Source organism: Tympanuchus pallidicinctus, unplaced genomic scaffold (genome assembly GCF_026119805.1).
Source record: "Tympanuchus pallidicinctus isolate F22 unplaced genomic scaffold, pur_lepc_1.0 scaffold8, whole genome shotgun sequence".
NCBI classification, from domain to species: domain Eukaryota; kingdom Metazoa; phylum Chordata; class Aves; order Galliformes; family Phasianidae; genus Tympanuchus; species Tympanuchus pallidicinctus.
In genome coordinates, this window is record NW_026294802.1 from 17009026 (window position 1) to 17032482 (window position 23457).

At 36.7% G+C, this 23457-nt stretch overlaps 1 protein-coding gene across 4 annotated transcripts in view; it reads right to left on the bottom strand.

The window, feature by feature from the left end:
• ANO4 (anoctamin 4) overlaps window positions 1-23457 on the bottom strand; it is a 168735-nt gene that overhangs the window by 74982 nt on the left and 70296 nt on the right. For all 4 annotated transcript variants that reach the window (XM_052669029.1, XM_052669028.1, XM_052669027.1 and 1 more), the window contains exons 3-4: window positions 18760-18896; window positions 13600-13758 (exon numbers count right to left, since the gene is read on the bottom strand). In XM_052669029.1, coding sequence (XP_052524989.1) covers window positions 13600-13758; window positions 18760-18896 — 296 coding nt within the window. The remainder of the gene's footprint in view (window positions 1-13599; window positions 13759-18759; window positions 18897-23457) is intronic.

A 23457-nucleotide genomic window follows, 5' to 3' on the forward strand; every position in this document is an offset into this window, starting at 1 on the left:
AGTAGTTATTGAAGGATGTGCTATTATCTCAGCAACAAAACTGCTTAATTTCTTCCCTACAATAATCTCATTGCAGTACTGTCTACAATTGCCATGCTGCTTTTCAAAGAGGAAAGGAAAAAAAACAAACCCCAATGCTTGCAGCATGATATTCTAAAACAGCTCTCTTTCCACCTTTACACATATATATCCGAGCAATTTCTCCAAATTTGTTTTCTCCTGCAGGATCCCATCTCTCTGTCTTAAGGCTTGTCTCCTTCTTGTCAGTCGGTATCACTTTTCTCTCTGCAGATTCCCTCACACAATCACAGAAGGGTACTTGTCCTGCCAATAGCCCTCTAACTGCACCATAAGTCTAACAGACGTACGAAGGAGGTATTTCTGACCTCAGAACTTTACCAAATGTAGCTTCTGAAGCATAAGAAATGACAGGTATCTGTATTTTTAAAAATTTCAATACGAGAAGGCAAATAGAAGTAACCTTAACCTTTGAGTTGAAGGAACTATGTATAAAATAAGCATAAAATTCCATGAGCTGCCAATATGGATCAATTAAAGAAAGATCAGAGCAGAACAATAAAAATGATCATGAGTTTTGGGCAACTAGACTAGAGGAAAAAATGTAAAGAGCTGAGATAATTCAAAATAAAGAAGAAATTGCTAAGTAGTAATGGTATCATTTTTAAAATAGGCAGTTGTGACTAGGAAGGGAATGAGCTGCTCTGAATAACCTTCTGAATAAGGTTAAAAATAACTGGATTAAATCGTATCAAATGACACTTAGGTCAGATATAGCAAAGAATAAAAAATAAATCTAGCTGCACAGTACCAAAACATTAGAGCGATTTGGCAAGGAAGGCTTTCAGGGAAGGATTCTTCACTAGAAGGTGATGAGGCACTGGGACAGGCTCCCCAGGGCAGTGGTCACATCCCCAAACTGATGGCATTCAGGGAGTGTCTGGAAAATGCTCTCAGACGCACAGTCTGATTTCTGAGTGGTTCTGTGACTCCATGATACTTATGGGTCCCTTCCCACTCAGGATATTGTATAATTCTGTGATTCCAAGGACAAGGTTGGAAATACTATTGGCAGTGTCTATCTGTCCTGCCCTTGCTGCTGTGGGCACTCCCCTGTTTCCTTTATTATAAATTTGCCAGAGGATCATGCAGTTCTTAAAACACTGTAAAATCAAACCTCTCTTATTTGGCATTGTTCAACTTCACTCTACTCTGGAATATGCGATAACACAAGATCCTGGAAATAATGTTTCGTCTTAAGAGACAATACAGTAAGAAACATGAATATAGCATGAAGCAATTAGGAAAAAAAGAAGGGAAAAAAAAAAGAGATGGGGGGTGACAATGCACAGAGAAAACAGTGGTAACATTCCCTTCCTTTTAAAACCTACAGATTTGAAAGAGTAGTTCTGTGCTCGCCACAACTACTTCTTGGATCTAGCTGCTACAAAAAGCTGCGAAGCTCAACAATTTTGTTATGGCTGAGTTAATAAGTAGAGGCTACATTGGCAAGGGAAACTCAAATTTCAGAAGTGAGAGTCAGAACAATGAAGTTCAGGGATGAGGCCTGAGCTATCGTTGGTATATGTGGTATAATCCTTGCATTCCTGCTATGGAACAGGATCTGGAAGAGTTGTGGGCATGTTTGAAAGAGGAAAACCTTGGAGAAAAGTCAGGGACATGAAGCTGTAAGTACTGCACAGGGAAAGCTGCTGCTGGGAGTCGTGAAGTGGGAGTAGAACAGTCAAGAATTCCTTAGTTCTCCTAGTGCGGCTGAGACTGTGACTAAAGCAGAAAGACCTTCAAGTGTTAAGTATGATCTAGAAATGGCGTTTGATGTATTTTCTGCTTTAGTTCTAGTGCCCAATCTTCTGCTAAAATAGGACTTCTTAACACATTAGATTCTTTTTAATGTTTACAATATCCTCAGATGAATATAAAAAGACCAAAGTGTATCACTTTCCCAGGAGAAACACATGCAACTAATATGGGTCCAGAGATCCCATCTTATATTGGACTGGGATTTTCAGGAGATGGGGTGTGGGACTGGAAGGAATGTGATAGTGTCAAGTTTGGGATAAAAGCCCTACATCATGCTTCTGTTTAAACAGTAATGTAATAATTTCTGACAAGAAGGCAGTAGTGAAGAGATGGTTCCTGACTCAGGAAAAATTAAACTTTCATCCACTCACTTTTTTTTTTTTTTTTTTTTTTTTTTACATTCATCACTCTAAATTCAATAAAACAATAAAGAATTATTTGATAAAAAATAAAGATAGTTCAGGCAAAAATGGTACTTAAAGTATATGTTTATCAAAACATTCCATTTCCTTTAGAGATAATTTTAGGATATTTTGAACATTATTTGTATGCAGTACTTAGTATGGAATATAGTATTATTTTACTTACAATTAAAAGTGAATTTCAGAGATCTTCCGTTTCTGCTGCTTTCAAGACCAAAATTAAGTAGTTAAGAGCATAAGAATTACAAAAACCAAGAGGTTAATGGCATTAGAATTCCATCTACCATTAAAAACACTTAACTCAGAACAGTTCAATTTACAAAAGGCTGGGGAATCAAGAGTAACACAGTGTAACAGAACTGTGTTTTTGCATCTTCGTAGTAGCTTGCTGACAATGCTCTGAGAGTCTACTGATGTAGTTAACAAGAATGTTTTTCAGACGTTTACAGAGGTGCATATGCACTTTTTAAAAAATCCAAATTCTAAGTATTCATAAAAGCCTGAGACATATTCATGCTTCCATTGCAAATTTTTAGGATGTGTGACAATCATAGAATGGCTTGGGTTGGAAGTGGCCTTAAGCTCACTTGGTTCCAACCCTCTGCTGTGGGCAGTGCTGCCACCCACCAGATGAAGTTGCCCAAGGCCCCATACAACCCAGCCTTGAAACCCCCAGGGATGGGGCATTCAACTTGAAATCTCTGAATATGGGAGGATAAAAACTCATACACTTCCATGTTCAACCTGATGAGATCTGCATCAAATTGTGAATCTAGCACCATATCCCAGACTACTTATTTAGCTGCACTTTCCAGTAGTCATGAGAAATAAATTGCTTGCGGAGTGAACATAACTACAAACTCTTTTGTCAGTCCTTTTCTGGGTTTACAAAATCTGGTTTTCTTTTATATTAAATAGGTAATCTATGACAAAAATTAAGAACAAAATCAGTAAACAAAGCCATTTGCTAGGTACACAGTCCTACTTTTCAGTGATCACCTGTGATGACATTTGATAGAACTACATTGTGTTTCAACTCAAAACTGAATAACTTATATGAAAATGAAACAAATTGAACAAGATTTCAAAAAATGTACAGGTAAAGACTTGAAAAATTTCAATGTAATCTCAAAAACCATAGTCCACACAAAATAACAAGTTTTGGAATCTTTTTGGATTATGTAGGCATTTAAAACGTTCTATTGTCTTTTTTTTCCTTTTTATTTCCTGTTTTATCTTTTATAAAATTATGCATTTCCTGTCAATGAGCGTGGCACTTCAATATCACAAACTTAATTTTTAAAATGTTTTAATGAAAATTTTTCATATTTTAAAAATATTTTCCTCTTTCCTCCTTTAAAACTTTTTGCTGAGCCTAATCTATATTAATGACCTTCATTTATGAAGGTAGCATTGGATAGAGAAGTTGCTAGTTGTTACTCAACTGTATCACTAACAGAAAATCTTTGCAGTGTGGCTGTCCTACCAGCATCATATTATACCAAATTGCTGCAAAGAAATATCAATTTCTTTAGCTTGTGTCAAGGAGAAGTAAAAATTCCAAACAAACAGACGTGATGAAGAAAACGATCCTAAGAGAAACCTTTAGAGAGAGAGCATTTAGAACTTTGAGCTGGTTGACAAATATTCAGTATTATGAAAAAATAAACATAAATATCTTCCTGGTATGATTCTACCAGTTTCCAAGGAAATTTTTATGCATTTCTTCTTAACAAACAGGATTGCAAGAAAAGGAAAAACTTCCTTCTGCTTTTCACTTCCTGGTCAAAATAATGAGCAGAGTCCTTAATTAGAAAATGGTGTTACTTGATGATGGGGCTCTCAGGTCAAAACCATTCACTCCATAAAAATAATTTCAAATCCTAAATCCTCACCAGACCATCCAATTAAAATCTATATTCAAAACAGTCTTGTACACCCACATTACAAACAAATCAGAAAAAGCAATGCATGTAAACATGCTTGAATGGCTTTCTCCTCAAAGTGGATGACCTGTTTAGAGTCTTTTTTTTCTTTTAAATAAACGAACAATTCATTGGAAAATTGTATTTTTATTGATATTTTGTAATTAAGAAAATCAGATTTGAACACTTAGAATAACAGTAATGCTATTAGGGTCCACTGTGTCTTACTTAAACGGACATTTTAAAGGGAATGGCCTGAATAAAAGAGATTACATTAGACTGATTAAAAATTTTTCATGTTATGTTCCTCACACACACATACACAAAAAGAACAGAAGAATGCTAATACTGAAGAAAAATATATTAATTAGAATTTAACTACTACAAGCCAAGCAAATAAACTTGCTGCTTTCAAAAAATAATGACTACTTCTGAAACTAAAACAATTAAGCTAGAAATGTAAAAAGAAAATAAACTAAAATTAGATGGATGAGTTTTACAAACTTACTATGGGAGATGATTTTCTAGTCAAATTCATTTTAAAACCTGTCTATGTCTAAATTCATACCCTTAAATTTTCTGCATAAGGAAATGGTGTATACTCAGTGTATACTCATTATAGCCTATAGTGGCAACTAAATTGAAATAATAATGTAGAGATACAGTTTTCATATTTACATGTCTCCATTTTCTTCTTCCGCCTTCATTTTCATTGTGGAGACTCTCTTTTTGCAAAGTTTTGAGTTTTAAACAGTTGTAAGAGATAGTTGTTAAGAAAGTAACCTCAGTGTTCTTATATTCATGCTTGGTAATGGAGACTTCAGAACGGGACGTCAGTCCTACTTGTAAAAATAAATATCAGTCTGAGACCATGAACAGCAAAAAACAGGCTGTCTGTACCTAAGAAAAGTGCTATACCATGAAAATGTTCAAGATAAAAGAAAAACATCTCTAAATTGTTTTGCCTACCAGGCACTTTCGGATCTTCTCTCAAAAGCTCTCATGTATAAGGAGAAAAGTTTCTTGTGGACAAAAGAGAGCTTTGTAAATTAGATAAGACTTTAAACATAGAGACACGATTAATTAGCAGACAGAGGTTTCAGCCAACGTGGCTACCTCAGGAACAATATTTTCTCAGGTCAAGCTTTATTAAACTTCATTTCCAACATCACTTCACTACCAGTCTGAAATGGCAAGAAACAAATATGTATGTATGCGATGGATAATGTTGGATTTAATTTGAGCCCAGAGAGTCATAAACCAAAACATCGTTTCCAATAAAGTCTGAGTTCTGAGATAATTAATCTAGCTCTATTTGTGAGGCTGGTACCACAATTAAAATACACTTAATCCAGGATACACAGCACCAATGCTCCACTGACTGCATGGATGAGCTAACCTGGACAGCAAAGAAAGCAAGTAGTCAATGAAATGGCTTGGAGCCCTTGTACCAGGGGAGGGAGAAGAAGGGAAAATGAAATCTCTCCTGGAACTGCCTGCAAGGAGTGCAGCCCCACACAGCTTTGTGCTGCAGGAGAAGACCCAAATAATCCCTGACCAAGAGGATATTGCAGGTGCAAATCATCACAATTTGATCATAAGTGTAATGCATTAAATACATTGCAATCCTTACAAGTCATGTTAAGCCCCAAAAACATCAACGCAAAATGAGAACCTAAAACATATTTTGGCATTTCTATATACCGTGTCTTTCTGTTCCCTACAGACAGCTCTAGATTTCTTCTCACAAAACCAGTTCAGCAAGGGACTGCTGCAGAAACCCAGTCATGTCACCTTCAGGCAACAAAAACTCTCACTGTACGTTAAGTGATAGTAGCCTTCTGGACTAAGCTTGATCCTGATGCCACTGGCAGACAAAAAATGTCTCAAAAATAATTGCAGTTTAAGAGCAATTACTGTAAAGAGAAAGGTGACTTTTGACATATAGGGGACATCTAGTATGAAACATTCACTGTGATTTTAAATCTCCTGTTTGTTTTTTCCCTTGAGCCTAGTGTCCTTCAAAAGATTTTTGACATTTTGATTTGTGAAGATTTATGGCAAGAAACTCTTTGATAAAAAAATCCTACTCAGCATTTTTGAGGGTGAAGTGTCTCAGGGACCTTTTTATCCTTCTTCAGTTATTTACATAGTTTCTGTTTTACCTTTGCACTCCATGCAAAAGCCATACTTTTTTCAAATCTAAATCTATTTTTCAGCAACAGTTACACTAGATTTCTTAGTCTATCAGCTTTACACCATCCTGCTAAAGGTTGGAATTTGTCAACTCAAAAACGTATTTATTTATGGGCTCCTTCAGTCAATCAAAAAGGTTATTTTTAAAAACTGCTTATTGAAGTTTGAGTTTGGACTCTCTTGATCCGGATTTCCATGCATTTCCTTACGTTTTTACATAAAACTGTCCTGTGCTGTATAGTGGGCACTGTCTGAAAGCTGAAACAAGATTTTATCAACAAGATAAATTTTATCAACAAGATTTTTTTTTGGATACAGAGCACTCTCTGCAAAAGGATAGCTGTTTATTCCTACCTATATGTTTTTCTCTAGAAAGCTGCTGAAAAAAAGACTCCTCTTGCTATTTGCAGTAGATCATTAACTAACAATAAATCTTTGGGAGATCAGTCTTTTTATAACCTCATCTGACTGAGCTTGGATGAGATGAACAGCCCTATGTTCAAATTAAATAGCTGGAAGCACTTCACTCATAATACATGTGATGGGCTTGCATTTCAGCTTGTTTCTCTTTTTGCAGGCATAGTTTCTGTCACTTTGATATCTCCATCCATGATTTGTGGATGCAATCAGACACAGTGCTTAAACATTAAATAACAAGCTGTACCTGCAAATGATGGGATATTATGCTATTTGTGAAACTGCATCTCTTGCAGGCTGAGTAATTTGTACTTTAAGTTCATTAGTTGTAGTTATTTGCATACTGAGTAATAGCATCAGGAAAGTGAGAGACCGAAATAACTTACGTGGAGCTCATGAAAGCTACAGAATGCTTGATATTAGTTACAGTAGTGACTAATATCCAAGTCCTAGTTTTGTCCAAATGCCAGCTACTGAAATGGGGAAATTCATGCCACTCTTATTCACATCTTACTGTTTTCCTCATTGTAGCTCTAGCACAGAAAAAAAATCCGTCCCTTATGTCAAGGAATTGGGACATTTATGTAGTGCTTTTCATGACCTTAAGATAGATACTGGCTATCCTTTATTTCATTTTGCATATACATGAGTGCACATGTGTTTGTGCATCCAAGCAGGTTTTTTGTTTTGTAATGGTATGACAACTTGAGGTAATTAGAAGAAACAAGGTTCTCCATCATTATTAAAAATGGAATATAATAGGAAAGAATTTTATCTCCTCTTGAAAATATTCTTGAGTATGCTTTGAAATTCAATCAGTAAGGAAAAAAAGAATGTGTAATCTGTAATACATACAAAACCATATAATTGAAAATGCATTAATATGTAGAAGGAAGATTTCTCAGCTGGCAGAAACGGCTGAGCTGTTGACTTTAAATGATGAGGTGACAATCAGCAGTCTGACCCACTGCAATTAAAGGAGTCACACATTATTATAGAACACAAAAGGAACAGTGTCAGAATTAAGAGACTATTGTCAGCAACCTATAATTTTTTTTCTAGCTAGAGAGCAAATATAGTTTGTCCTAAAGGGAATCCTGTTAGCCATAAGTAACATCCTCCATGTAGCCTTACCTACTGTGCACGTGCATTATGGAGATCACACACACAGCTATCCTGGTGCTTCCTAGTGGCAGGGTGTGCACTGGACGTATGTTACAGCAGGCATGCGTACAGATATCTGCTGCTCTAAAAAAAGGCTCAGAGAACAGTCAACAAAGTTTTGGTGGTGGAAACTTCTCCTCGCCACCCTCTTCTCTAGTAGATTGGGGGTTTTGGTATGTGCAGAGTAAAGTCAACTTGAAGGAAGGGATCTGAAGATGAAAGAAAAATGACAACTAGGAAAAAGGATTACCTAGTTGAGCTATTCTCCTCATCTGCACCCTGCTCCTGACTATCCCATAAACTACCCTGGCAAGCTTCAGGGAGTAACCTGGACACTGGCTGAGCAATCTGTTATAATCTACATGTCTTGATTAAGTTAATATCCACAGCGGCAATAAATTACTTACAAAGTTTTGTCTTTACAATAATTGAATGTACTGAAATCAAAGCTGAAATAGAAACTTATAGTCACTCAGAAGGCAGCAATTTTTTTATGCACACTGCTCCTCAGAGAGACAAATTACATAAGCTAACTTTATAAAACACCTCTCCTAACTGAGTTCTGCAAATGCCACTTGAGGGCTGGAAGTCAGCCTAGTTCTTTTCTGCCTATGAACCACAATCAGCAACAACATTTACATAACAGGATTCTTGTGAACAATTGCAGTGATGGGGCACAAACCAGAAAAAAAGCAGAGCAGTTTGACGTAATTGTTTTGGCTCTGCAGTACTAAGAAAAAAAAGAAAAAAAAAAGGTAGTAGATGTCATTTCTCCCAGAATGAAAGATGCTAATATTTGACTGTACTCAAGAAGAACAGCTGTTGATTATAACATCTCATATTTGCATCATCACTTTTTGAGCATAACTATATTTGAAGTTTTAGTCCTTGAAGATCTTGGGTTTTTTTCCTACTCACTATTTCTAACTTTTACTTCACTTCGACACAGTCATAAGTCTATTTTGGTTTTACACTCAGGGACGAGTCAAGAGTCATGGAGATACTATATTGTGTGCTCTTTCTGTCATCTGTAATTTCTCTCAACATTCATCATTCTAAATCAGGCTCCAAGTTGCAACTAAATATATGCCTCTTACTGAATACATGGTTTGAACTCCTAAAGTCCTGTTCCATTAGCGCAAAGGTACAGCCACATCAAGAGAAACTGCTTTACAGATCTCAACTACGTCAACATGAACTAATGCACATCTCCTCCTAACATGAAAAGCCATGAAATAATATTATCCAGTAATTCCATTATATCAACTACTGGAAAAGTAATTTCTTAATTAACTAGTATTAACTAGTATTCTTAAGTTTCTGGTTAAGAATATTCCTGCTAGTAGATACTTATAACAAGAGTGAAGCTTATGCTGAACTTTCCTTTCCCCTTCTCATCTTTCTTTATTTCTTTAGAGAACACCTATTTTATATACCAGCTGCATATCAGCCAGGTGTTGCCCCAAAAATGTCAGCTACTGCTTGAGGCAGGGAGCAAATGCAATTTGGGACACACTGGTGACAGCTTGACACTTACAGTGGCAATGTTTAAATTTTTAACCAGGCATGCAACAGAAAAAACATACAGTTTGGATTATTCTTGAAAAACACACCACCTAATGTCTTACAGCTGGGATATGCAATGACTGATGTGGAGGCAGCAGCCCAAAGGACTGCCTTCCATGAAATATCGTAAACTAGTTCCAGAAACATTCAGTAACTGTCAGGAGACTTGCTTGTTAGGTCAGAAACGAATGCTTTAAAGCAGTTCATTACTTCTACATGGAAAAATTAGTATACAAAAATATGTAAAATATATAAAATATAGGGCCCGAATATTTCTTTCACTAGTTAATAGTTTCTTTCCAAATTTCTACCTATCAGTTTCTACCAATATGCCCAATGTTTTCTCAAATGAAGTTTGTATCAAATCAACCTCCAACTTATAAATGAAACATCTGAGACAAAATGTGAAGCAAAACATATTTAGTACTTTTCATAGCACTGTATGAGTAGTTTAGTGAAGTCATAAGAAGCAAAATTAAAAAAAAAAAAACAACACACAAAAACATGCCAAGCTCAAATTAAAAGTGGTCTATTCCTGTACAGCTATTTTCTACCCATGTATGTGCAGTACTTACTTAAACCTAAGATGATCTTTTTCTTTTAAGAATTAGAAATCCAATTTTATACAGATTTCTTTCTAGCAGCACGCTACGTCTTCCTTGCATTTGCACTGTATTTATAAATCTTTATACCTGTGAAAAATGAAATGTGCCCAATGTAATTCTTAGTCTTCATTTTCTCTTGAAACGATAAAGTTTCCAGAAAAATGCTGGGTTTTTACTATCTCAGAGGGATGAACGCTGCATTTGGAATGATAGATTCAATATGTATTTTCTCTTTATATGAAAGTGATAAGTGTATTTTTCTTGGAGTCAATAGGCTGATCTTAGGGCTATTCAAGATATGAACCATACACTCAGAATGTAGACATTTATATCATACCTCCAGTTAACCATTGCCAGTCACCTCTGGCAGGCATTGGTCCTATGTAATGTTTAGAGAAAGTATCTATGCCTGCAAACAGGCATTGCTATTGATACCTCAACTCTAATGAGAACTTGCTTCCTTTGAAGATTGATTCTTCATTTTACTCAATACACAAGTCTATTTCAAAGAGTATTAAAGAATTTAAACATTGTGGTCATCAAGAATCCCAGAGCCAGGATATCATATTTATTTACCTCTCTTGTGTCAATGTTTACTAACAGATAGAGTAAACACTGAAAAGCAGGGAGAAGGGTCAGAAAATGAAATATGCTGCTCTCTTAGGTTATCCATTCACTCTTAGACCTCTGTTTTCTACATCTTTATTAATTCAATGATGGGTTCCTTGGCCAAAAACCCCCTTATTCTTTAGTACTGGTTACACAAAGCACAAAAACCACCATAACTTGCATTGGAGAATAGTGTGATACAGCTGAAGAATCTAAATGTGAATTTGTTTATTGCTCAATGTGAAATTGAGCAATACTGGTAAAAAGTGATAATAATTTTCTACAGTCAGAAACATATCTGTTCAGACCTTTCTCAGCTACACGATTCTGGTGTTGTGCCTCCAGTTATCTCAACATTCATTCATTTATTTCAGATTCACTTTTTCATTCCATGAAGTTAAGTAAACATTTATCTCTCTGCACCCACCATTTCCTGGGTATTTTGCTGTGTTATGCTTGTCAGCTAGTCACTGCAATGCATTATTCTTTTATTGCAGTGTTTCTGAGGAATGTGGCTTCAAAACTGCATTGTGAAGAGGTCTAAGTTTCCCGTCTCTGCAAATTGAAAACAGGACTAACATGATCAAATGTCAATATATGGACTGCCAGTACCCAAAGAAGAAAGAACCTACCACCACACAAATTCATGGCATGTAAAAATATTTCTCTCAGTCCAGCAGTAACAACCTGTTGTTTCTGTATACGCTTTCTGGTCATAGAGACAAACAATCCTCTCATTTTATCTGTGAGCAAAGTTTTCCAGTGGAAACAATACATCTAATATGAACAACAATTAGAAAACACATCTACTGTTAAAATATTCCAGATCTGAAACCCTACACAATTAGCAGTCTCACCAAAAAGGAGAAGTAGAAAATCATGGGAAATAATCCAGGCATTAACCAATCACACCACACAGCTAAAATCTAAGTGTTATGCAGCACAGTTGTTACTCAGCAAGAAGGAAGAGAGGGTGTACCAAGAATGTACTTTTTTCTTTCAGGATTATAATTCAATTTAGAAACTGAAGTGATCATAAAGTACACATGCTAGAGTTTAATTTTAGATCAGAGTCATAAGTTTTAAAATACTGGCATCCTAGATTTTAAAAACATTATCCTGAGTGATGAATGATGAGCACAGCCTCATATGGATCACTCTTAGTTTAGAAAATGTAACAATTACTGATGCCAGCAAGAAATCACACCAAGGCCAGATGAGGTTAATAAGAAATCAAACTCCATGCCAGCAGCATAATAGAAACTGAACTGAATAATCAAATGGGCAGAGTATTCATGCAGCCCAAGCAGGAAACTCCAAATAAATGAAAGGCACAAGGAAAGTCTAATTGTAAGCACTTAAATCGTTAAGTTGAAAAAGTTCTTTGTGTAGAATGCTGTAAGTTTCATAATACTTAAAATATAAAGGGATCTCATAACTTTCACCACAGTAAAAGGCAAGAACTGAAAAAAATCACAATATAGCAAGATTAATTCAAAACTGTTAGATGTAGCAACACGGAGAATTTATTTCACATTCATTCTCTACACTTCCCAACCTTCAGATATTTTTGAAGATGTACAACCACAGCAGCATTCCCATGTTCTCAGATCTTGTTTTGCAACTCTTTCAATCACTGGCATTTTTATGGGAAGCATATATAACAAAGAAGCAAAGGCTGTCATTTAAAACACCCAGTAACAACTTCAGCACCAAAAATGCTACCATCCAGATTATCTGAAGGAATAATTTAGGGCAACTCTTTGACGTAACCACTGACATGCACTTAATATCCATCAGTACCAGGTTCATTATAAAAAATGGAACAATAAGAAACATTTTAATTATAGTGGAGAGAAACACCTTCCATTTCTTATTCCAGTGTTCTGCAAAGAAGAATGCCTTTTAAGCACACAGGCAGAATATCTACACATGTACCAAACTTTCAGTGACAGAAGGGGAGATAATGTACAGCATTTAAACAGTTTACGAATGTCTGTAACCTGAAAATTCCTGTACCATTTGCATCAGCGGCAGGCCAACAATGCATATCAACACAGGTGTAGGTTGATCAATTTATAGTAAAACTAAGTATTCAGTATACCTATCCTGCATGGAAATGAGACTTAAGTCCCATTTAAATATGCTCAAGAAAGTGTATTTAAATTTAAGAAAAAAAAAAGACCTAGGCAAAAAATTTTGCATATCTTATCAATACATTTTTAAGCAGTTTACATTCATTTTACACTCCTGTCCATAAATGATTCACTGTTTTAGGACATAGTGTTAGAAATAACATTGACACAGGAAATTCATACAGGCTTTTCAATTATTTTAATGTTTATGATTAGGACTACAAGGGAGATTGTAGTCAGTTTTCAAATTACCAAAATATCTCCTAAGACCCTACACCTCAGCTGACAAGAACACGAAGGCAGGGGTCTTGATATGCCTCTGAAACAAGTACCAAGATCCTCATCAATGAATGGACCAGGTAAGAAATGTACATGCAGAAGTGAGCACTGCACTGAGTAGAATTTAGGCCATCCAAAACCAGCATTTGTTTTCTCTATTTGCACAATGCAGAGGATGAAATTCTATGGCCTACTTGTGCATAAGATTGAAAAAGATGACTCTAATGGCCTGTTTTGGACTTCAATCCATGTGTCTGATTTTCCTTTAGGCTATGCTTTCCTGCTGCTCTGGCAATAAGCAGTCTATATTTAGTCATGCTTAAAAGCATTTTTTCCACTACTACAACAGTGCAAAGGGGTTTCAGAGTAAACACAATTCACATTCTGCACAGATTTAAAAGTTCAAAGCTTTTTTTTTTTTTCTTCAGGGAAACTCTTTTACCTCTTTTTCCATTTGAATTCCTTCTGCCCTGATGTTTCTTTCAAATACTTCCCTCTTTTCTGTCTGTGGATTGGATTTTCTGTAGACCAGGATGTAGTCAATCCGACATTTTCCATCTCTAAAATACAATCCATTGGCTTTGTTTTTATCAGGTGCTTCCTGTAAAGAGAAATTCAAGCAATTCAGTAATGTTAATTTGCTTTGATAGTTGTTGCATCAGCATTTGCATCAAGTTTTCAGTAATACTTGAGTGATAAGGAATTGTGACAAGATGTCCAAGTTTTCATGTACTTTACATACAGTGCCTCTGAGGTTGTCTGAAAGAAGTACAAATTTCCCCATTTCAAAACCAGGAGGTCTTCTTTGGTAGAAGTTTGGCCATGTAGGTAGGTATGGGATAGGAGAGAATAGAGAATGCAAGTCAACATTCTTCTCCCACTACCCTCTAGAAAATTGGGAATAACTTTTTGCATTAAAAAAAGAGCAGAAAACAGTGTAAGTGAAATCTGAATATAAACGAACTTAGTGTAGTGGAATGTCTATGTACACCCGAGAAGAATTATGAATGGCTTGAACATTAACTGTACTGAGAAACACTAAATTTGGTGAGAAGTTTCTCCTTGCTTTGTGATTACAGTAGCTCCTCTGCTTCACAGGACAGAGCCTTGTGCCTTCCTCACTCATAACTCAGAATTTTCTTGGCTTATGGAAAAGCTTAGGCAACCCACAATATATATTTGAACATAATTCCCAGTGTTTGGTCTAGTGATACATAAAAGGAATAAGTAGTATTTCTTGATTATTTCCATCAAAGAATGTGCCTGTCCAAATTTTTGCTCAGAGAGAAAGAAAATGCTGTTAATAAGAGGTCAAGTGGGTCCTTCTAATGAGATCCAAGAGGCAAACTTCTGGTCTGTTTTAGAAATTCATGAGATGAAGTCCTCTGAAGCTTCTCCTCACAACTAAACACTACTTCCACACAATACGAATTTTGCCCAGGGATTAAATTTTTTCTTCACCCAGATTGAAACTGTGTGGCAGCCGGTGAGTTTAGAGCATTTTGTTGAAGTAATGGATACAGTAATGATATGTGAAAACAAACAACTCTCCCTCAGAGAGGGATAATGGGTAGGGACTTCAGGGGGCGTCAAGATGAGTTGACTTCAAGCTGAAGGGAGAGTTAGGCTAATTCCTCTTTCTCTTTCTAGAATTTTCTCAATTATTCCTGCCATAAAAAGCCATGCTCTATAATACATGATCCAATCCCCAGAAAAAAAACAACAAATCCACTAAATTGCTTTTCACTTATAGGAGAAATAGGGAATTTTCAGAATACTTTCAATTAGGAGAATTGCTCTTTAACTTCAGTTACAAAAAAAAGTGTTAATAATACTGATAGGTCAATTGATTCTTGAAAAGAAAGGGGAAGGGGAAGAGGGAAGGGGAAGGGGAAAGGGGAAAAGGAAGGAGAAGGGGGAGGGGAGGGGAAGGGAAAGGGGGAGGGGAGGGAAGGGAAATCCAATTCAAGGAGTTAAACGTAAACTTACTACGTGATTCTCAGTGAGCATTTTCTTTAAATGGAAAAAACAATGAAAACATCCAAATATACCATCCCCTTGGTACACCCAATTTACTGAAAGAAGAAAGGGGAATTCTAACATTCCTTCACTGCAGTGCCTGCCTGACTCCTGACACAGCTTAATACAGACTTGATATAGTGGGAGCTGTTCTTTAAAGTGAAAATGAAGGCAAGAAAAAAGACATAAGCCCTACGGAAATAACAGTAATAAACCATTTATATCTATACTGCATATAATACTGACAAATGATAATATCAGGATATCAGAAGTATTTTTCACAGCGTATTAAATATGAAAACAGCTCAGGAAACACAATCTTTTTTTTTCCTATAAATGATGTTGAGAAGACATGAAAAACCAAGCAGAGCATTTAAATAAAAGAACAGTGCAGCAGAAGATTCAGAGGCAGTGGGCCAGCTTCGTGGTTCTGCTCTGGTTTCTAAGCCTCCTGCTGTTCTTCCAGTTCTGCAGGTCCTATAGACACTATGTGTATTCTAGCATATGAAGGAGGGCAGTGGGGATGTATCCATAGAGTAGAGGACAATCTGTACTGAGGGCCTGCTCTACACACCATGTAGGACTGAGGGTTTACTTTGGGCCCACTCCAGTGTTGTTCCAGAGACTCTCTAGCTGATATCAGCTCAAGTACATCTCACAATGTATTTGCATCCAGGAAAGATCCACGTTTGAACTCTGCAGTACAATCCAAAGCATGGGTAGGGCCTATTGAGAGATTCACTTCAAATTTACACTCTTGATTGGAACTAAAATGGTAATACAGAGAAGCTCAGACTTCAATACAAGGAATGTATCTTTCTCCACAAAGAACAGTGAATCCATTGGAAAAACAGATTTGCCCTCTGGCTTCCTATGTTTCACTTTTCTCTGAAAGAAATTTAGCCTACACTGACTTATCAGTGCATATAGAATCTTACAATACCTAAGAGATTTAGATAAGTTATTTATCCTGTAGGACTAATTTCACAATAAGTATGACTGCCTGAGACAATTACTTTCTCTTGGATCTGTGAAACCATCCCAACTCCAGTGTTGTCATTTTTCTTCCAGAAGGGTAGCTTTGACAACATTGTCACTTGGAAGTAGTTTTCATTTTAGAAATTCTGTATGAAAAATTCAGAGTGATAAACTCAAGTAGACTGGTATGGGCTCCAAGAAGGTACACTTGCTGTCTCCCTGTTATAGCCTGTAAGGAGGATTTATAGAGCAAACTTTTTGCAAGAACTCTGAGGGTGCAAATGTCTTACATGATATAGAGACACTCAAATTAGCTTATCAGTGTTAGGAAACAGCAGCTGCAGGGCTTTTTGCATCAGCCTCAGCATTCTAGATTTGCACTATTCCAAACAGAGACTTTTCTGCCACCTTGGTATTCATGCTTTCCAGGCATTGCCTCTCCTTTCCCTCTGTCATGACTTCAAAATTCACTTTTCCTTAAAAAAAAGCTGGAATCTCAAGAACATATATGTTATTTTAAGTAGAAATCATTTTTTTTTTTTAAAGTTTCATCATTCTAACTTCCTTAAATACAGAAGGCTTATTTAATACGCTATAGAAGGAAAGGCAGAATAGATGAAGAAAAAGCGTAGATCTTAAACCATTTTTTCCTTCTTTCTGTTGCAACTCTAATTCTCAGAAAATGAAGCTTCAATCAAAACAAAGTTTCAAAATTCTAGTGACAGTATGTCCCAAGATTTAGATTTGTAACTATACACCTAGTACCTACTGTTCTCTGATCAATTCACACAAAGAAAACCATGATTTTTAGTTTGCTCAGACCTCATTTCTGTCTGAATGAAGCAAAATAAAATGATGACACATCTTTAGCCAAAGGGTGTGTTGAATCCTTATCTAGCTCTACATCTTTGATGTTACTGTTGATAAAGCTCTATCTATAAACTCTTCAAGGGATTTTCTGGTTAAGCTTGAACAGACAACTGAAGCAAACAGTATTTCAACTTGTCAGCTAAGCAAACTAATAAGAAAACTTTATGTTCTTTTTTTTTTTTTTTTTTCCTCTAAGGTTTTTGGATTATGCATTCATTTTTATGGATTGAAATAAGAACATCTGAAAAATGTAATAATTTTCTTCTGGAGTAAATCTGGGGACTCCATAGACTTCAAAACTTTTTTCTTTTCTTTCTTTCTCTCTTTTTTTTTTTAATTTTATTTTTTATTTTTTTGGTAGGCCACGGCTTTTTTTTTTTTTTTTTTTTTTTTTCTCTCATACATCTAATTGACCTATATGGTTCTTTTCCTCAGTTATGGTTATGCAATAAATAAATAAATAAACCTATTCAAGTAGGAATATTTTCAGACATTTTCCCTTTCCCTTTAAAACACCTAAAAAGTGTACATCAAACAGGTGAAAAAGGTTTTGCTGTTAAATTAACAGCAGCATATATTGTTCTCTCTCATCACTTCTCTTCCTGATCATTTTCTGCTCACTTTTCCTCTTTAATATGCAAAAGTTGTGTGCTTTTCAACCCTGCCCTTTAGTTAGAGACCACATGGTACACGATCACAAAAAACTACACATAAATATCATGCCAGGTTACTGTATTATAATTCAAGCAGGTAAAGAGGGCCATTTGTAGGTTGTAGGGGAGGCTGTGAAAGAGCAGTGAGGGAAGGGGAAGATGAAATTGTGAGCAAGGTCAAACACATCTCTCAGTGGAATGAATTTTGTCACTCTAATTATCTGTCTAAACATTCTAGGAGTGTAACTCTCTGTGGGCTGAATTTCTAGTACAAGAAAAATTGCTCCATCAAATAGTCTTATTGTGCTCTCTGTATCAGTTGTTGTTTCCATGGGAATAAATAGGATGCATTACTTTTGGTACAACCTATTTAACCTACATAATCTACAAAACACTCTAGTTCCTGGAAAAGTCATTGTCTGTAACTATGCCTTCTAAGATACTAAACAAAAGACTTGGGGCAGAGGCTTAAACAATATCCTATGGTCTTCCATTCTTCTTAGTTGTTAGCATGGCATCTTCCAGTTCTAACCTGTGCCAACCAGCACTTTGCCAAAAATCCTCAGGCACAGCTGGGAGGTAACCACTCCAAGTAGTCTGGTTGTGGTCACTCGTCTTAAGCAGGTGAAAGGAGGTCTTAGAGCCAGGGATGAGTCCATGGTCTCCTCACTCCCTGAAGTAGGCGTAGCGTTCACAGGCAGTTAGAACAGTTAAAAGGTATCACATTCCCTTCTGCCCAAAAGACACAGAAAGGCCCAAATTTTCATGCTCGAGCCTAACAGTGCTTTGCCTGTATTATAACATAATTTAAAAGAGACTATGTGCTGAATGATGATTCTTCCTTGGTATGTCCTATGAATCAACATTATGCATGAAGTCTGTTCTGCTCTTTACTTGATTGGAAATTGTTGTGTATCTGACACCTAGCACCTTTCATGAGATTTACAAGTGCTTCTCCTTCATCCATACTCCAGATGGATTACGATAAGGGAAATCTTCTCTTGTTGAAAATGAGATTTTGAATGAAATCACATTTATTCCCTTTTTATAGTGAACATTATTTTAATAATTTTCTGTCTTACCTCTCCCACCACTTCCAACCTGCTGGCATCATCAGAAGTACTGGTCAAGTTACCATGGTGAAGCAGGGAATCATCATCTTTGGAAGGGCTGTTCACACCTTCTAGCTCATCAAAAAAAATGTTGACATCCTTGGCTACTAAAAAACAAAGATAAAAACATATGTTTAAATACATTCGAGCCAAATGAAGATGAGTGTAACACATTATCAGTTATCCTGCTTTTTAGTTCTGGTGTATCTATGACGTTAAGTTTAAAATCTCCTGATGAGCAGTGGTGAAGATTTAGGATATCATAGTATCTCTCTGATCTTAAATAAGTAATCAACTGTCACAATAAAACATTTGTTAGCTATTTCCTTGGATTCTCTTAGGATAAGTGGCTTAAAGGATTGCTTTCTTTATCACAGCCACAAAAAATTGCTTTCAATGAGGAAGGTATTTTTAAACTACTGCACAAAATATCAAGTTAGAAATTGTACAGATCTGTGGCAGAAGATCTCAAATAAGTACTGCTACTTGAAAGACACTGAATATGTGAGCCTGGCTAATCATAACTTTCACCAAATTTGGCATCTTTTTATATATATAATGCTAACATATTCAGATTACTGATTGCCCAGCCTCCAGTCATGCTACGTTAACCCCAACTTGATAAAAATCAAGGAGGCGTAAGGTCCTGGACCACATTCCCCTGTTTTGGAAGCCTGTCAGTGGGTCTCAGGTCCAAGACACTGGTGTACATGGGGAGAGGCCCCAGACAGTGCTCAGGGTAGCCCTGCTTACCCACCCCAGGTCCATGTCTGTCACTGATGTCCCTCACTGGTCCTAACCTTGATCCCCAGTCTGCAGGCTAAAGTCCTGGCCTGGCCTCAGCCCGTACCCAGAGAGGTGCCCAATGCATGGGGTTGCAGTTGTCCCAAGGCTCCCTGGCTGCTCTGCTCCCACCTCAGTGGTGGGGTGGGCCCTGGCTATGGGGCACTGCCCTGATAATCCAATGGGGAGCCCCCATGGAGCAGTCAGCTCACACCATGTGTGACTGAACACAACAACTTGAGTTACTGAGTTTAATTTCTTCCAACTTTTATGCAACGTTGTGTCATGATAATTTTATAGTAATTAAAATAAAAGCATTGGAAGACTTTGAATGCGTTAAATGCTGGCACTGTACTCAAGCTTAGAGTCAGGAGACAATGGGAAGCTGTGGGCAGAGTGGCTTTGCACTTCTACAGTACCACATAAAGGCCATTGGCTTCAGAGACTGAGGGGCTGCTGGACAGAAGACATGGGAATGGAGATATGGGACAGGTAGGCTGCAGCCAGCTGGGTCTATCTCTGCACTCCAAAGCTGCAGATCTTGAGTGAAAGGATGGTGAAGAGCTGCATGTGGGGAGAAGAAAGATATCTTTGTTGAGGATCAAGCCTCAGCTGCGCAGAGGTTTCATTTACCTCTCCAGCCTCATGTTTCATAGGCAAAACCCAGAATTATGACAGCAGAGTTGTCTTGGAAGGGGCCCCCAAAAGGCAGCTGCTGAGCCTCTTCCCCTAACTCATTCCTGGCAGAAATTTGTCTAGTCCACCATTCCTCACTGTTTTGCTAATCTGACTGACTGGACACATTTTTCTGTTGTACAGTATACCCCCGGCCCTTTTGCTTCTCTGCTGTTCCCCTAAGTAGGTGACAGGCAGTTGTCATTACTGTTGATGTGAATTTATATTAACAGATAACAGACAAAAATCTCTAATTGCTAATGGCAACTGTACTCCATTTTTAACTCCTGGCTGCAGGTGTAAAAACACATTCTTCTACTGTGGAGAGAGTAAATAGCTGCCAGAAATTAAAGGACATTAACTGTTCCCCAGCCATCATAAGTGCTATGTGACCTCCTTTCCACCTTTCCCTTCTTCAGTGGGCTATGACCTAGTTTCAGAAATCTTTTTTCTTTAAATCTCCAATGCAACAGACTTTGTAAATTACTTGTGCTTTACTCTTACAATGCAGGGAAAGATTTCTTCATGTCCTGGACTTGCATCTATGCTACAGTTTACATGTATTATTATTTTACTGTCCACTGTGAGCACTGCTGCCCTTTTGCACTTGCCTAGTATAGTATCTAAAGTCTGTTACTACAACTGTGGGTAGATTTAAAAAAAAAAAGAAGATCCTATTAAAAGCTTCAAGAATTCTTCATTTGTACACACACAATAAGGACAATGTTGACAACATACCTTGTATTTTACATCACAGTACTTTAACTTATGAGGCCACTAATAATTTCAGCAGCAACAGAAAGGAATACACATCCAAACTAGATACAAATCTAATCAAACCTAATGAACTAACATGAACACTGTAATTTTTAATTGAAATTCAGAATTTTTAATGCTTTATGAATGTATTCTCCATCTAGGCAGTATAACAAGAAATTTTGTGCCAGATTAAATGTTTTTAGGATAACATACTGATCCTCAAGTTTAGCAATTTTGGAGTTTAATATTCTATCTCATAAGATAATAATCTAGGTGTAGATCACTACCAGTTTTTGCACAAATGTTCAAATGAGAAGAATACTCAACATAAAGAACTACTGGAACAAAAAAACCTTTGAATTGATTTGAAGCTTAGCTACAAGGACCTGTCTGGACTGCCAGTAATGGAAAACTACTTATATCAATAGTACACAGGTGATTGTTGGTTGGAAGCTTCAATGAACAGGATAAATAGTGAAGAGATGTTCTGAACTACCTTGTCTGTGATCCAACTGTCTATGACCCTCTTCCAGTCACAGAAAGTTTTGCTACTGGTGAGAATGCGGAGATCTTTATACTTCAGTTGCCTTGCTGCTTTTATTTTTGAAGATCCACTCTTATTATTTCACTTACTGGTACTAAACATGGGACTGAAACATTTGCTAAGAGCATTTTTCTACCCCAAATCTCATTGGATAATAAACAATATTATTTCATAAAATATTGTGCCACAAATGTCAATAAATAATTTAAAAACTCACAAATCTTTTTTGCTTCACTTCAGCAATGGTGATGATACTTCCAGTGCAACTCTTCTGTTGGCTTTACCTAACTTGGCTATTCTACTGCAATGAATAAGAGCACTCACTCCTACACTGCTGCTAAAGGCATCATCAGGGCTCCACTTTCTCTGCTCCCTTCAGACAATGATAAATACATATATCATCCAATGATCCTAACAGAATGATATCTAATACTTTTATTATTTATATGCTTTTGACCATTCATTTGAGAAGCAGACTGGTACTGGTATATGGTGATATCTTTTTAGGCAATGAAATTTAATACCAATGCAGAGCAGCACGTACATTGCTATGGGAGATATCAAGAACTCCCCCCTATGGTTTTAGATCAGCTTCATTATGCATGTTCATTTTCCCTCTTCATGTTCCACTTTGTAGGAAAAAAAAAATAAAAATCAGTGAGTTGAAAATTCAGAATCCCTTGAGGAATTAAAAAAATGTGTGAATACAAATCATTTTAACACAAATGTAGCAGAATCACATATCTTGGAAACTGAACTCTAGGAAATTCTAAGCAAGAATCCCTGTGAAACTCAATGGTTCCACAAGCCTCTCTGGACAGAGAGCACTCAAAAGTTACACCCTTACCATCCTGAAGACAGGCACTCAAAATTCAAGGTGCCTAAAAATAAGAACTTTCATTCAAAACTGAAAGTTGACTTATCTGGGGCAAGATGTAAGTATGGTCAGAGATGATGCTTCTGTTAATTAACAGCTTTATTACTGATTGTCAAACTTTGCCACCAAGTATATTTTAGTTTTGGGGAATACAAGTTATAAATCAATATTGCAGAAGGTGCTCTTTGGAGACTTTTAGGTCTGTCAGGTTGCACTGAAGAGTGAATTTCTTTAAAAATTATTCACAGCAATGTTTATAATATGTGTAGAGTTTTTTACAGGAAGAGGATGGTGAAAATGGTTGATTTTAAAATTCCCAGTATTGGAAAATAGTTCTTAATAAAAAACTTGAGAACAAAACTATTTTGCAGAGAACTGCAAAGCTTGAGTAGCTTTGCAGAAAAACCAAGACTCCTCCATTTTGTTGTACTACAGGTTATTTTTTTGCTTCTTTCTGTTGGATTTTTATATACAAGCATTTTCCTGCAGCCAGTGAGCCTGGCAGATACAAATATTTCTGCATGGAGGGAATGCTAGAGCTACGGCAGCCCAGAACTTTTTGAAATGCCAAATTCTGTAACTATGCAGTGATCTGTTACCCTGTCTCAGGAAAATCACAGATGATTTCCAGACTAGGAGAAAAAATGAGACAATAAAATGATTTGTTTTTATTAAACCTCTCAGGAATCAATGCAAACTGGAAATCCAGAGATATTTTAGTTTTGATTTTACTGCAATGGCAGTGGAAAGAACCAAATCACAGGAATTTATGAAAAGAGCTCTGAAATCACAACTTTTTTTTTTTTTTTTAACAGAACTATTTACCACTTTTCAGCAAGACATCCAACTTCTCAGAACAATAACTAGGAAAAAGCCATGTAAGCCTTTGCCAGCTTTTGTCAGGGCACCCCTAGGCATGTCTAGCCTTGGCCAGACCCCCAGAGCTCCCCCACCTGCTTCAGCCTCATATCCTTACATCTCCCCGAGGCTCATCAGCCCCTGTCCAAGCCAGGCCACATCAGGGCTGGGC